The sequence below is a fragment of the Camellia sinensis genome, chromosome 1 (assembly GCF_055761805.1).
Source record: "Camellia sinensis isolate YWXY chromosome 1, ASM5576180v1, whole genome shotgun sequence".
NCBI lineage: Eukaryota > Viridiplantae > Streptophyta > Magnoliopsida > Ericales > Theaceae > Camellia > Camellia sinensis.
In genome coordinates this window covers 180,841,528-180,855,574 of record NC_138961.1, presented here as the reverse complement: position 1 = coordinate 180,855,574, position 14,047 = coordinate 180,841,528, and the positions used below count along the sequence as shown (strand labels likewise).

The 14,047-nt window shown below is 32.3% G+C and overlaps 1 protein-coding gene across 9 annotated transcripts; it reads left to right on the top strand.

Annotated features, from left to right (window-relative positions):
• The first annotated feature begins 699 nt into the window (after nt 1-699).
• On the top strand, nt 700-8,510 carry LOC114292225 (uncharacterized). Of its 9 annotated transcripts, none has more exons than XM_082889744.1 (4): nt 863-1,103; nt 1,444-1,672; nt 2,302-2,885; nt 8,079-8,510. In XM_082889744.1, exons 1-3 carry the CDS (start codon nt 1,095-1,097, stop codon nt 2,655-2,657), a joined length of 594 nt encoding a protein of 197 aa, XP_082745870.1. In that variant the 5' UTR covers nt 863-1,094; the 3' UTR covers nt 2,658-2,885; nt 8,079-8,510. The 9 variants fall into 9 exon arrangements, 7 of the variants coding, with proteins under 7 accessions (XP_082745868.1, XP_082745870.1, XP_082745869.1 ...); XM_082889743.1 differs by having other exon boundaries at nt 8,072-8,510; XM_082889741.1 differs by having other exon boundaries at nt 873-1,103; nt 1,385-1,672; nt 8,072-8,510.
• The last annotated feature ends 5,537 nt before the right edge of the window (nt 8,511-14,047 follow it).

The window sequence follows — 14,047 nt, the reverse complement described above, 5'->3', positions numbered from 1 at the left end:
GAATCCGTAAAATCCGCAATCTGATCTAGTCCAGTTCAATTCGATAGGTTTGGATTTATTTTTTGAATTCGTGGTTTGGTTCCGGATTGAAGAATTAAAAATTCGTAGTCCACGGGTTGATTCCGAATTGAACCTCATGGTTCTGAATTGGAACCGATCCGGACCGTGTATAAATAGTCTATATTTTTATTATACATCTTCCCCCATATTATATTCTCTTATTCCATATGAAACCTAAATTCAAACCTCAACCCGCATAATATCTTCTTTTATTACTTTTGTTTGTTAGTTTTAGTTTTAATTTGTAATGGTCTAAATAATTATGGTGAAACCAACTTTCTTATGGTTGTTTAAATTCTAGAACAGTATGTCGCTATTATAGAAAGACATGTTGCTATTGTGGAACTAATATAGCGTTATGTTTATGTTTTTATTAAATTAAAGTGTCATATATATATATATATATATATATTTGTTATTTAATTATGTGAATTCGTGGTCTTAAACTGATCTAATCCGTGTTTAAATGGATTGGTTCAAATTGGTTCCATAATTTAAACGGATTAGATTGGTTCTAATTTTTCAAGAATCATAAATAACGGATTAATTTTGATTTTATCCCAATTCGATCCAATTCGGACCATGCTCACCCACTGGCTATGTTCTTTTTTCTAAAATTCTAAAAGATGGTCACCAATTATGCTTTTTAATTTATGAGTTCTTAAGGTAGAAATATGGTTAACATTTGCAAAGCAAGCCTTGCATTTCCATATTTCTTGATTTAATGTTTTATAATTTTACAATCCAAACAAAAGGCTCATTTATTTGTTAACCTAGTAAATAAATATAACCATGTAATTGAGAGAGAGAGAGAGAGATAAACCCGGTGGCAACCATGGGATAGTGACGAAGGAGGCCAGACGCCGGCGGCGACTAGCAACCAGCGATTGATGGTCTGTGTCTGTGTCGATACATCAGCGGTATTTCCGGTGAGTTCTCCTTTCGTTGGTTCAGAGAGAGAGAGAGAGAGAGAGAAACCCAAGATTGAGAGCTAGGGTTTTGGAGCACGAAGATGCAGCCGCAGAAGCCAGTGCATGTTACAGGTTTCAAATCTTTCTATTGTTGTTGATTTATCCTTGATAGCTATTGGGTTGTGATTCCTTCCCATTTTCCCCAATCTGTTTGCTGAAAATGGGTAAGAAATTAAGAAGCAAGAGGGGTAGCTCGTCCAAAATCCCTCTTAAAGAATTCCATTCTAGCTTAGTGAAAAAGAAATTGGGCCCTAATAGTTCAAATCAAGCCAATGATAAAAACCAGAGTAATATAGACTATATGCAAAGGCAATTAGAACTTGAGTTTGAACATGATGATTTTGACATTGAAGAGACTTACTGTGATTCCCCTGAAGCTTACAATGCCATGGTGGGTTCTAGTGTTTGCCAGGGCTCTTCTTCAGAACAAGGCCTGGGCAAAACAACCGTCCCAAAACCAATGGGGGATATTGAGACAGCAACAAAGGGAAGTGCCCCAACCACAAATGTGCAGGACTACAATGAGGCAAAAGGGCATGCTCAGGTCCGAATGTCATGTGTAGAGGGTTTGGTGGATGTGGCTTCTATGGACTCTCAGACTGAAGCAGAAATGGTCCAAAGCCATAGTTCCAATGGATTGGGTAAGTTTTCTTCCCGTAATGTTATCTCTACACCCTGTAGTGGTTTATTTAAATCTAAGATTGCCAAGAAGAAAGTAGTTAAAAGTCTCAAGAGATACTCGGTGGGTTATGAGAACAATCAACTTCAAATCCCATTGGAAATCTTTAAAATTGGGTTTAAGTAATGGGAACATGCTCTCGTGGGTTATTTTATTGATAGAAAATTGTCTTTCTTCCAAGTGAAGACTTGGGCCTACAAGTTGTGGAAGGAAAATCTTGAAAATCTTGAAAAGATTGTAACCTTAGATAATGGCTACTTTGTATTCAAGATTAAAAATGAAGAACTTTAAAGTCCATTCTTGATGAGAGGCCTCATCATATTGGGAGCAAATTGATTGTTATAAAAAAATGGCACCCTGGTATGACCCTTACTAAAAATGTCTTCTCAAGTGTGTCGATATGGGTAAAATTTTTCAATGTGCCCCTTGAACTTTGGACTGAGGAGGGATTGAGTTACATAGCAAGTTTTATCAGTAATCCGTTGTATCTTGATGAATTTACTCAAAACCATATATGGTTAACATTTGCTAGAATTTGTATTGAGATAGAAGCTACTAAGGAGATTTCACCCTCTTTTGTTATAAACTTAGGATATGAAGAACTGTTCGAAATCAAAGTGGAAGTTCCTTGGAAACCCCAAGTGTGTGGAGAATGCAAAATATTTGGTCATGCTACAAGTTTGTATCCAAGTAAATCGAAAACTCAAGCTCCTAGTAAACTCAAACAAGGGTGGAAGGCCAAAGAAGTAGCCGAGATGAAGGAGGGAGGCAAGCCAAATGAATGGGTTGAAGTGAAAAAGAAAAAAGGCAAGGACGTTGTTGATGCTCCTATGGTTAACTTTGTTCCTACACCTCCTCCATCTTCATCGAATGCATTTGATATTCTCAATACTTGTGTAGCCAATGAGGAGGTTTCTTTTTTTGTGGATCTTAAGAGTGTGCTTTAATGCGAATGAAGATATTCCGATGTAAAGGCTTCAAAGGAAGAGAAAGAAATTGTCGAAGACGTGGGTAATATAAATGGGTTAGCCCCTAGATGATCTTCATGTCCCAAAGGAGCTCCTCAATCCCTTTCAGATGGAACATTCATTGTTTCATGGCCAAACCCATCTTCAAAAGTGGAAAACAAGAAAAAACTTCTTGAGAGAATTACCAATCTTAAACTTGCTGAAAAGGTTAGCCTCTCTGTCAAGTCTAAGAAATCAAGTTGTAAGACTCCTATGAAATCGTAGGTGTGCCCGTTGATTATTGCTTGGCCTTGTTTTGGTTTCTCCTTGTATGTTAATCTACTTGTTAGATTTTGTGTAGAAGCTAGGCTTGTTTTTTTTTCTCTCCTAACGTTGTGTTTGGTTGGGGGATTTGTGAAGGGATTTGGAAACGGAAAAGAAAAGGTAAATGAAATGTGAATAAAATATCTCTATTTCACCTAATTTCACACATATTTTCCCTTTCCAAATTCCTTTTCAAATCCCCAACCAAACACAGCGTAAAGGAGTTTAATTTAAATGTTCAGGAAGTCACAAACATAATAGAGAGAGAAATGAAAAGGAAGGAGGTATGTCTCCTGAAAATCAAACAGTTTTTTCCATGAATTTGAAAAGGAGTGATAAGAGGAAACAAGATAGATAATTAAAAGTAATATATGTCCAAACACACACACACACACACACACAGCCTATGTGCTCTGTAGGAGACACCCAAATCACTATAAATCCAACACCGACAAATTAAGAAACAACCACCAAATCAACAGAGGAGAGGTTGTGCATGAAAAAATTAAAGGCGAAAAAATGAAGCAAGACTCGGATAATTTACCAGAGATAGTGTAGGCGACGCGGCGTACTTCCAATCCAATCCAATACAAGGAAAATGAGGAGAAGAGGGAGGGGGATAGATAGTATTAGGGGTGTTTGCAGTGGGGGTCAGTGCGGTTTAGGAGAAAAATAGAAACCGTAAGGCAGGTGGTGGATTGATAAAAGTGTCATTAGAAATTGTCATTTTTTTTACCAAAAACCGGTGGTTCGGTTGGCAAATAATGGCGAATTTTCTTTGGTGGTTCGGGTGGATTGGCGGTTTATAAAAAATATAATTTAAATTACAGAATTTGAATCAAAGAGTAAAAAGATCTAATTTATAAATTAACTAAAATAGTCAAAATTAAAATATTCATCTAATATAACATTAAATATTAACAAACTAGCAAACTAAAAATCCATCAATTCAAACAAATTATACAATAACAATTTAACAAGGCAATAAATACTAAAAAAAAAAAAACATCATCCAACATCTAACATAATTCTAGAGCTAATCCACAGAAATGTCAACATTACTCAATTTATTGAATGTATGGGAAATTTATTAGAATGTTATTAGAAGAGTTGTGAATCCAAAACAAATAAAAATTATTAATATGGGTTTTAAATAAAAAAAATTAAAAAAAAAGAAAGAAAGAGGAACAACATTAGTGATCCCAGACTGTGAGTAGTTATATTATATATATATATATAGAGAGAGAGAGAGAGAGATGCACCGATGACGATGAGCAGAGAGCAGCGGTGGTGAGCAGGAAGAAGAGACAGTGAGCAGAGAGTAGGGTAGGAAAGGCCAACGCCAATCGGAAGGTAAGGAAGTGGAGGAACAAGAATGGAGAAGAGTGAGGATTTGTCTAGTTGGGGGTATGTAGTACTAGTATGTGATAATATAATAGTGAATAGAGTGAGGATCCTCTACAATGATTAGTGTGGAGTGATCGTGGAGTTGAGTGAGAAGGAAGTGCCGCCTGTCCCACTTTCGGCGTGGATGGCTGAGATTTGACTATTTGATTTCACCAAAACCGCGTCGTTTTAATGAAGGAATTTTTTTTCTTCTTTTTTTCTCCTTTCAGAAGCTTTAGAGAGAGAGAGAGAGAGAGAGAGAGAGAGAACCAAAAAAGCTTTTCTTGGGTTGGGTTCAAGATCCCTAGGAGTAGTACAGTGTGGTGGAGTTGGTCTCAAACTTAACCGCCATTGGCATCATCTTCAAGCTTCTGCAACTCATTCAGGTATCTCTCTCTCTCTCTCTCTCTTACCCAAACCCTCTCTACGTCGACTCTCCCCCAAAACCCCTCTCTTCCCTTGTTCAAAATTCAGCCACCCATGATTCATAATTAGGTATTTAAGCCACCTATGAATCCTTTGATTAAATCTCATTGTGTTTAATAAGTAGGTGATTTCGCTATTAGGGTTTCAGAAAAGAACCTTCTTGTCTAGGTATCAACCATTGTTTCTATTAATAATGTTTTTTCCCATAATTTTTCTCTCTTTTTTTATTTAATGATTTCTCACTCCCTTTTTGCTTTTTCTATTTGATCATGATATTTTTGTGTATGGAAGATTTGGGTTGGCCTTATACAAACTATCAATTTGTTGATGCTTCATATCAAAGACTATTTAAGTTCAGTCCTTGATAAATTAAATTATGGGTTTTTTTTTTTTTTTTTTTTTTTTTTCCTGATGCTTGTATGATGCTTAGTATTACTCTTCAATAGTTGTAAGAGGAATGGGTGAAACTGTTAATCCAGTGATGCATGTCATGACTCGTGGATGGAGACTTCGCTGGTTGCAATGGGTGAAACTGTTATTATAAACGTTATTGCTTAGAATGCAAATTTGTGATTAAAATGATGATCATTGAAGTTCTCGTGTGAAAGATAAAAACAGTTTTACTGCCATGTCCACATCTATGGTTGTCATGCCATGCAAAATTTAGCCCTTTTTTTAAATTTTATTTTATGTATATAGCATTCTTCTTTTGAAAATTGGTTAAATTAGTTTGAATGGCTAGCCAAAGTGAAGAATCTTGTTTGAGTACACATTATATGCAAAATAGAGTGTTTTTACTTTTACTTTTGCTTGGCAAAATGGCTACCTATTAGTGTTGGAGATGCTGGTATAGTCGAGATCTGCACTCCACCTCCTTCTTCTCCTCCTCCTAGGGTCTCTCTCTCTCTTTGCCCTTATCTTGGTATTTCTTTTATTTTGTAATGATTGTTTAAACTTACTATTCACAACAATAAATGTACTAAATTTTTTTTGATTAATTTCTAGTCAATGTGTGATTTTGTTTGATAGTAGTGGACCTCTTAGTTTTAGGGTTTATTAATTTTTCCAATTAATCTGGGCATTTTGGGTTTGATGTTGTTGAGGTTGTATTTTTGGACCATTATGTGCCTAAACTGTGGAATATTTAGACTAATGCTTTCTATGTTTTTAGATATAGAGATATACATGCTCACTCATTTATGTATCTACAAGTGTTATGGATATGAATATGCTCACTTAAAATTGCTGAGTTTGTGATTGTATTAAATTAGTACTTGTATAATTCATTAGGACTGGTGTTTTGGTTAATCCTTCTATATGGAGATTTTAAATTTAAAGAACTACAGCGATGGAGAAGCATATATTGATTTTTTAAAATAGACTCTTGTATTATTAGACTTGAGTTTTGCTCAATATTTTTTATGGTATCTGGTATGGGTTTGATTTCTGGTGATGCTCTGTTGTTTGAAAAAGTAAATTTTGAAACAGTTATTGGAAATATATACTTGTTGCATGCTTGAATAAAAAGCTTATGCACTTGTCAATGATGCTAAAGAATGGCAGAACGTGGATTCTTTTCAATTTGTGCTTATTTCATTTATTGAAAAAAAACCACCCAAGAGTTGAGTTTTAGTCAGTAAGAGTGTGACTTTTTTAGATTGTAAGCTTGTTGTGCAAATACATAAACTAAATGCTATCATGTGCTACTTGAAGCTAAGCAAGGTTTGTGTCCACCATACTTGTTGGACACAAACACAACTGCTACACTTTGACATTGTGACATTGCTTTCATTTAGTAGAAAGAAAAGTACCTAGTATAGAAACATTGAAAGAGGGTTTCCGTAAAAAAATGTAAAAAAGTTGGATATAATATATATTTAAAATTAATTCCCATGACACAATGCAGGTTTTGTTCAAAGAAGTGGGGTTGTGAATTAGGGAGAAGTGATAATGATTACTCCCTATTGAGTATATAGCCCTATACATATTCTTGCATACAAAACATATGCTGTTTCATTGATCTGTGTTTTGCAAATGCATTATTTCAAACTTGTGGTTTCTTGCCCGGTGTTGTCTATGCAACATAGCTCCAGCTTGTTAACTTGGAATCTGGTGTCCCATGTAATAACTTAGGCATGCAACATTGTTTTGAAGAACTGTGGTATTGTTATTGACACAGACCTGAAATAGTGTAATGTTTGAAAAAGTTACCTGGTGTTGTCTAAGTAATTTTAAACTAATAGTATTACAAAATTCTAGAGGACTTTTAGAGTGACAATTCCCCTGAACTAGGCTGCATGTCCTTATTTGTTGCTAAGGTTTGCTAAGTTTTTAGGGACATAATCTAAAATATTTCGCTCTCAATGATAAGTAGTCCCATTTAACTGCATGATGCACTTCTTTGCTGATGTTGTTTTCGTTGATCAATAGAAACTTAGACTAGAGGGTGGATTTACGTTGGGGCAAGTCAGGGCAATTGCTCCCATTGAGTTTGGAAAACTTCACTTTTATTCACAGTTTTAGAATTTATTTCTAAAATTGCCCCAATGATATTTTAAAATTGCTCGCACTGAATTTTAAGAACTTTTTTCACCCATGGTTTTAGGATTTGTTTATTGATTTTTCATTAAATTTTAAAATTATTTTTTTTACCTTTGATTTTAATTATTTTTTCAATTTTCTTCTTTGATACTTTATTTAACCTCCCCACTTATTTTAGGGAGGTGATATTTGCACTCTCCCTTTTTTATAAATAAATGCACTTCATATTTGTCTATAGTATAAAAAATTATACATAATACAATTTTCAATGTATGCACATGACAAAATTTGGACTGCAATTACGAAAAAAAAAAGGAACGCCGAATTTATTTGTCTTATTTTCTTTTTCTTTTGATTTCCATCTATCTCTTTTGTTGTGTATGTCATTGATCTGCTTTGATTGATTTGGTAGAATTTTGGAGTGTAATATCAAATAAGGAAAATTTTGTTTTATGTAAGGTTTTGCTCCTGCTGACAAAAATCCTAACTCCGCCCCTGCTTAGATTGTGTTGTACAGCATTTGAAACTTTTTGTGTTAGAAATAGTGTGGTTTTGTATTTTTCTTTTCTTTTTCCCCTTGTAGGAGACATGTCTTGCCACTTCTTGGCTTTGTAACGTGTATTTGTGCTGAATGAAAATGCTTAATTTCATGTAGTAAGTTCTGTAAACCATAGCAGGTAAACAAATAAGTTTATGTATTAATTTATTATTATTATTTATTTATTTTTCCATTCTAGAGTGCAGAAGTATTCTTCCAGTGATTGTTGCAGGGCAAGCTTTTAGAATTAAGAGAAGGCATAGTGAGGAGCAGAGAATAAAGGGTGCTCGTGCAAGAAAGAAGACTTGTGTTACTGTTTGTGGTGTGTCTGAGCTCGATGCCTGCTCTGATGCCTGTGCCCGCACTGTCTATGTCAACCAACATCAAGTGCCCAATTGGAATGACATCTGTCTTCGGAGATGCCAGAGCGAATGCCTTAAACTCTGCCTCTTGTGCTTCTTAGTGAGTTTTTTTTTTTTTGTTTTTTTGGCCGACTTGAATTGTTGTTTTTGTGCAACATGCTGTTAAAAGTATGGTCTTTATCCCGTTTTCAAAACCAGACATGGATTGTTGTGTTCTTTTGCATGCTAGCGTTGAGCTACATATTAATTTCATGATTCTCGCGACAGATTGCTTCACTCTGGGCCAACTTGTCGTGTTTCTGTTTCTGTAATCTTGATTTGTGCTATTCTCTTTACTGTTTGGCATGTGCTAAGGGTATTCCATGCATCAATTTTTTGGTCTTTCACTGCTATTTAATTATTTCAACTTGCATCAGAGTATCTGTATGCTTGATTCTTCCTTGTGTGCATATTTGAGGTGCCTTAATACTGTGTTTGGTTGGGGGATTTGGGGAGGGATTTGGAAAGGGAAAAGGAAAATGTGTGTGAAACTAGATAAAATATAGACATGTTTTATTCACATTTCACCTACCTTTTCCATTTCCCTTTTCAAATTCCTTCCCAAATCTCTCAACCAAACACAGCATAAGAGTATCTCTCTGGTTTGCCTTAATGTCCCAGTAGATGATGATGTTGATCTCAGTACTGAATTTCAATACTAGACCTAAGCATTCTCAATTATTGACCATTTTAGCTCTCTCTCTCTCTCTCTCTCTCTCAAAGCATTTTAAAACTAACAGTTCATGGAGAGATTACGGTTGTATTTGGATCATGGATTTGGATAATGATTTGAAAAGGAAAAAGAAAGGCAAGAGAAATGGGGAAAATATTTAAATTATATTTCATTCATATTTCTCTCTCTTTTTTTCTTTTTCTTTTCAAATTTCAATGCAAAACTATGATCCAAACACAGACATTGAATGAAGCCGAGCCTGCCAAAACCATATTAGATCAGTCTAATTGTAGCAGATTCTTGTGTTTTTGGGTAAAATTTTGATCCTAACAATAGTTTATTGTACAATTTCGTGAAGCTTCATTGAAATGTTGTGACTAGAAATTGTTACAGATGTTACAAGCCAGAACTGCCTGAAACCAAACAGCATATCCCTCATACTGTTGGTTTTTTTGTTTTTATTTTATTTTTTTTTATCAAAGCTCTGCTTCGAATTATATTTTATCAGAATATGCATCTCTTGTGATCTTCAACCATCATTTTGCAATTATTTGTTGAACTTTTATTTTATTTTTATTTTTATTTTTTGCAATTTCCCCTAATAAATACTAGCAAAAAACTCATGTTATACACCTTTAAATTTGTGTGGATGCAGTTGATTACTGATATAATATATAATATTTTATTGATATCGTATCGTAATAAGCAATTATAATTAAAATAAATGAATTGACACAATGTAACATAATCTACGATCAGGTGGATTCCATTATCTTAATGTAGTTGGTAAGTTTAAAAATCTACTACTATTATAAAAATGTAATGAGCCTATTATGTTTTTTTTTTTTTTTTTTTTAATTTTTTAATTTCAATTTTATCCTCTCAAATTTATTATATTTTTTAAAAATCATTAAGAGTCTTATATAAACTAATTATATTTTTATTTTTGACGTTGACTATTCAAAAACGATATATTTATTTATAAAAATTCTATATAAATATAAACAAACCGTCTTCCTTCTTATAAAAAATATACAATAAATAGTGTACTTTTGTAATAGGCAAAATGCCCTAAGGCGATTTTTTTTTTTTTTTTTTTTTTTTTTTTTTTTTTTTTTTTTTTTAAAAGAGGGGATGCCTCGTATTTGCTCTAAATCTTATAATTTTAAAGATAACCTTAAAGTAGGGTGATTAAAAATAGGGCAAATTACATATACACCCCTCGAGGTTTGACTAAATTACAGATACCCCCCTGAGGTTTCGAAAATTACATCCCGCCCCCTGAGGTTTGTATTTTCATAACAATTTGCCCCCTGAGGTTTATATTTCATAACAAATTACCCCCTAATTTCTTATGCAAATATAGCATTCAGGGGGGAATTCGTAATTTCTCAAACCTCAGGGGGGCATCTGTAATTTAGCCAAACCTCGAGGGGTGTATATGTAATTTGCCCTTAAAAATATGATTCAAGCTGTTGAATGGATTCATGGATTGACTGGGGCAATCTTAAAATAGCAGGAATACAAAATGCTTCACCAAATGGTTCATAGAAAATATAATAATATTTTATCCTCTAATTTATTATTATTAAATGACCCTTAATAATGTGACATTAAGGTTAGATCTCAATGTTTGACAAATTAAAATTTGACATTTGTCAAACACATCATTAGGAGTAATTGTTAAGGGTGATAAATTAAGTATTTCAAATATTTTTCTAGAAAATATAATGAAAAAATTGGTATTATATACAGTTATGAAGTGGTTGACGTGAAAAATAAATCTCAACCTACCCTTCCATTACACTTTCTATGACCCATTAGGCATTTTAATTCTAGGATAAACTATCAATATGTTCTAATAGTTGGACATAATTCTTATTAATTCTTATTGAAAATAAGTTCTAGTAAAATCGTTGCTAAAAATAATTCTTTATAACTATTTTTTGTATATCGCTAAAAATTAACAAGGGTGAATTACACTAAGAGTTAGGGGTGGGCAACGGTTTATCCGAACCGCTTAAACTGCCCAACCAGCATATAAATGGGCGGTTTCGCAAACATAATCCGGGCGGATGCGATTTGAAATATGATAAATTTGCGAGTTGCAGACGGATCCCAGGTTAAACCCGCAACCCGCAAAATTGCCCGCACTTTAATTATTATTTTTTTATATACCAATTTTGTAACTTTAACAGGAGTACCATTTTGTTCTCTATGACATTAGGATCCTTATTTTTAAGTATTTCTTAACTTTCTTAATGTCGTAAAATTGTCAAGTCATAAACTTGGTTTCTTATATGATTTTCAATGATGACTCATCTACTTTTCTCTAATAAAATTTTCCTTCTGGTAGTCGATGAAGCTTCTAGTTTGATTATTGATTACTGAACTGACAATTCTAATTGAGTATAACCTTTAATGCATTGATATACATTTTTTTCATGCAAAAATACTAGTGATATTCAATTTTTATTTGTAAACTTATCAGAAAATTGTTGTCAAATGATCACAAATATATAAAATGAATCTAATGCCTAAACTCGATTGGAAAAAAAAACTTAAAAATTAATTTTTAAAGAAAAAAGTGTAAATTGCAAACCGCCTACACATCTACAAACCCTATCCGCACAAACCGCAAACCGCACTGCGGGCGGTTGCGGGTTGACTTTTCCCAAACCGTATAGATGCGGGCAGGTCAAAACCGAACCGCAAACCGCACAAAACCGATCTGCGAAGACCCCTACTAACAGTCTCTATAGTTTGAGACTCGTGTCACTTTGGTCCCTGACTTTTCAATTGTAACATATTTGATCCTGATTTTAATTGTGTTCCAAATAAGGACAATTGAAGATACCATTACTCAATTTTAAGGACAAAATTGTCAATTTGATAAAATATAAATTAATTTGACAAAAATGAAAGTCAAAAAAATATTTTTGAATTTCTAAAAATAATTTCTACCCACCAAAGATAAAATTTTGTAAAATTGATAAATCTTTTAGACATTTATTTATTTATTTATTTATTTTTTATGAAATTAATTTTTATTATGTGTTTAGATGATGATCATGTAATAGGTGGTTGTTAGGCTTTTAATGTGTAATCGATATATTTAATATATGAAATCTTTTTAGTTTTGGATTTTTTGATTTAATGGATTAGTTTAATAATAATATCAAAGTTGTCGCTATATTTAACTTTTGAAAAAATAGAAACTAATTTAATGAAAATAAAAATAACCACCCATTACATGATCATCATCCAAATACATAATAAAAATTAATTTGGTAAAATAAATAAATAAATAAATAAATAAATAATTTATCAATTTTACATAATTTTATCTTCAGTGGGTAGAAATATTTTTTAAAAATTCAAAAATATATTTTTGATATTTATTTTTATCAAATTGACGACTTTGCCTTTGAAATTGAGCAATAATATCTTTAATTGTCCTTATTTGGAACAAGATTCAAAATTCAAGGTCAAAATGTATCACAATTGAAAAGTCAGGGATCAAAGTGACACAAGGCTCAAACTATAGGGATTGTTAGTGTAATTCGCCCAATTAACAATTAGTGACTTTTTTTGTCATGGTTTTTATAAATTTTCATTAAAACTTACAATTAGTAACATTTTTTTATGACAAAATTTTCAAACTGTCACTGAAAGTTAAAAATTAGTATCACTTTTTTGTGATGATTTTTTAGAACTGTTGCTAAAATTTATAATTAGTGACATTTTTTGTGATAATTTTTAAACTGTTGCTAAAAATTAACAATTAATGACTTTTTTTAATAGTGTTTGATAAAAAATACCATTAATTATTATATTACCTATTAGATAATAACTTCACCTATTATGACTTACACGTAAATCTCCCTTAATTCTATGTTTTAAGTGTTAGTGATATCAAAAATCTTTTAAAACTTGTTTCCTCATTTTTTTTAATTTAAAACTAATTTGTTAAAAATAAATATAAGAAAGATATATTTAAAAGTTTAAAAAATTATTTCTGTCTGTCCGCCCGCCCGCCCGTCCTTCGAAAAGAAAAATTATATGAAAATTATGAGTATTTTTTTTCCCACCAAACCAGTTTGATATATATATATATATATATATATATTTCAATATATACGGTCCAACCACTACTAAAAAAAGTACTTTTTGCAGTCGTTACAAGTCTTCGCAAATAATAAAAAGACAGTCACAAAAGACCTTTAACACTTCATGTTCTTTTAAGCCTTCAACAAGATGTGAAGGACTCAGGTAATTTTATAGAGAATTTTTTAAAGATTTTTGATATTAAGATTTTATAAGATAAATGACATATAATATTTTTACAGTAGCCTCTGTTTGGCAAGTTGGTTCTTGGGCTTTTTTGGCTATTTTAGCCACAAAAAACAAAATAGGCTATTTTAGCCATAACAAACAAAACATCACATCCAACCCATAATCATTACATTCTTCTCTCACAAAAAAACTCAAAAAAGCCAAAAAGCCAAAAAGCCCTTCCCAAACCAAGCTTTTAAGCCCAGGCTAATATAGCCAAAAAAGCCAAAAAAGCCAAAAAACCAACCCACTTCCCAAACGGAGGTCTCTCAACATTTTTACAGAGAAAATTCGGCTGAGAGAAAGTTTACCTGACTCAGAGAAATTTCTTTGATTTCACAGAGAATTTTGAAATTCCTCTGTGATCATATTGGAGAAATTTTGAATTTTTTTTGTAAAATTAGAGAAATTTATTTGAGTCAAGTAAAATTTCTCTGAGTCCAGCAACATTTCTCTTTTCTCTGTGAAAATATTAAGAGACCTTAGCTAATAAAAAAAAATATCTTAAGCCTCTCCTACTACACAAAGTTGGAAAGAGAAGTTTTACTAATTTTTTCAATTTTATAATGTGTCTGATTAATGACTATTCTTAAGATATTAAGTGAATAAAATTTTAAATAATATGGTATATCACCTTGTTTGGTTTACACTATTTTTTTAAAAATTGAGTTTTTTTTTCTTTTTTTTTTTATAGAAATTTTTTATGCAAATTTGTAATTTTTTTTTTAGATCCATCTAATCTATATACACTTAAAAAGTATAATAG

What these genes read in the sequence shown, in the direction of transcription:
- LOC114292225 (XM_082889738.1), top strand. Translation starts at nt 1,192, where the DNA reads ATGGGTAAGAAATTAAGAAGCAAGAGGGGTAGCTCGTCCAAAATCCCT. An exon ending in CCATAGTTCCAATGGATTGG is followed by an intron (nt 1,673 to 2,301) that starts GTAAGTTTTCTT and finishes TTATAAACTTAG; the next exon opens with GATATGAAGAACTGTTCGAA.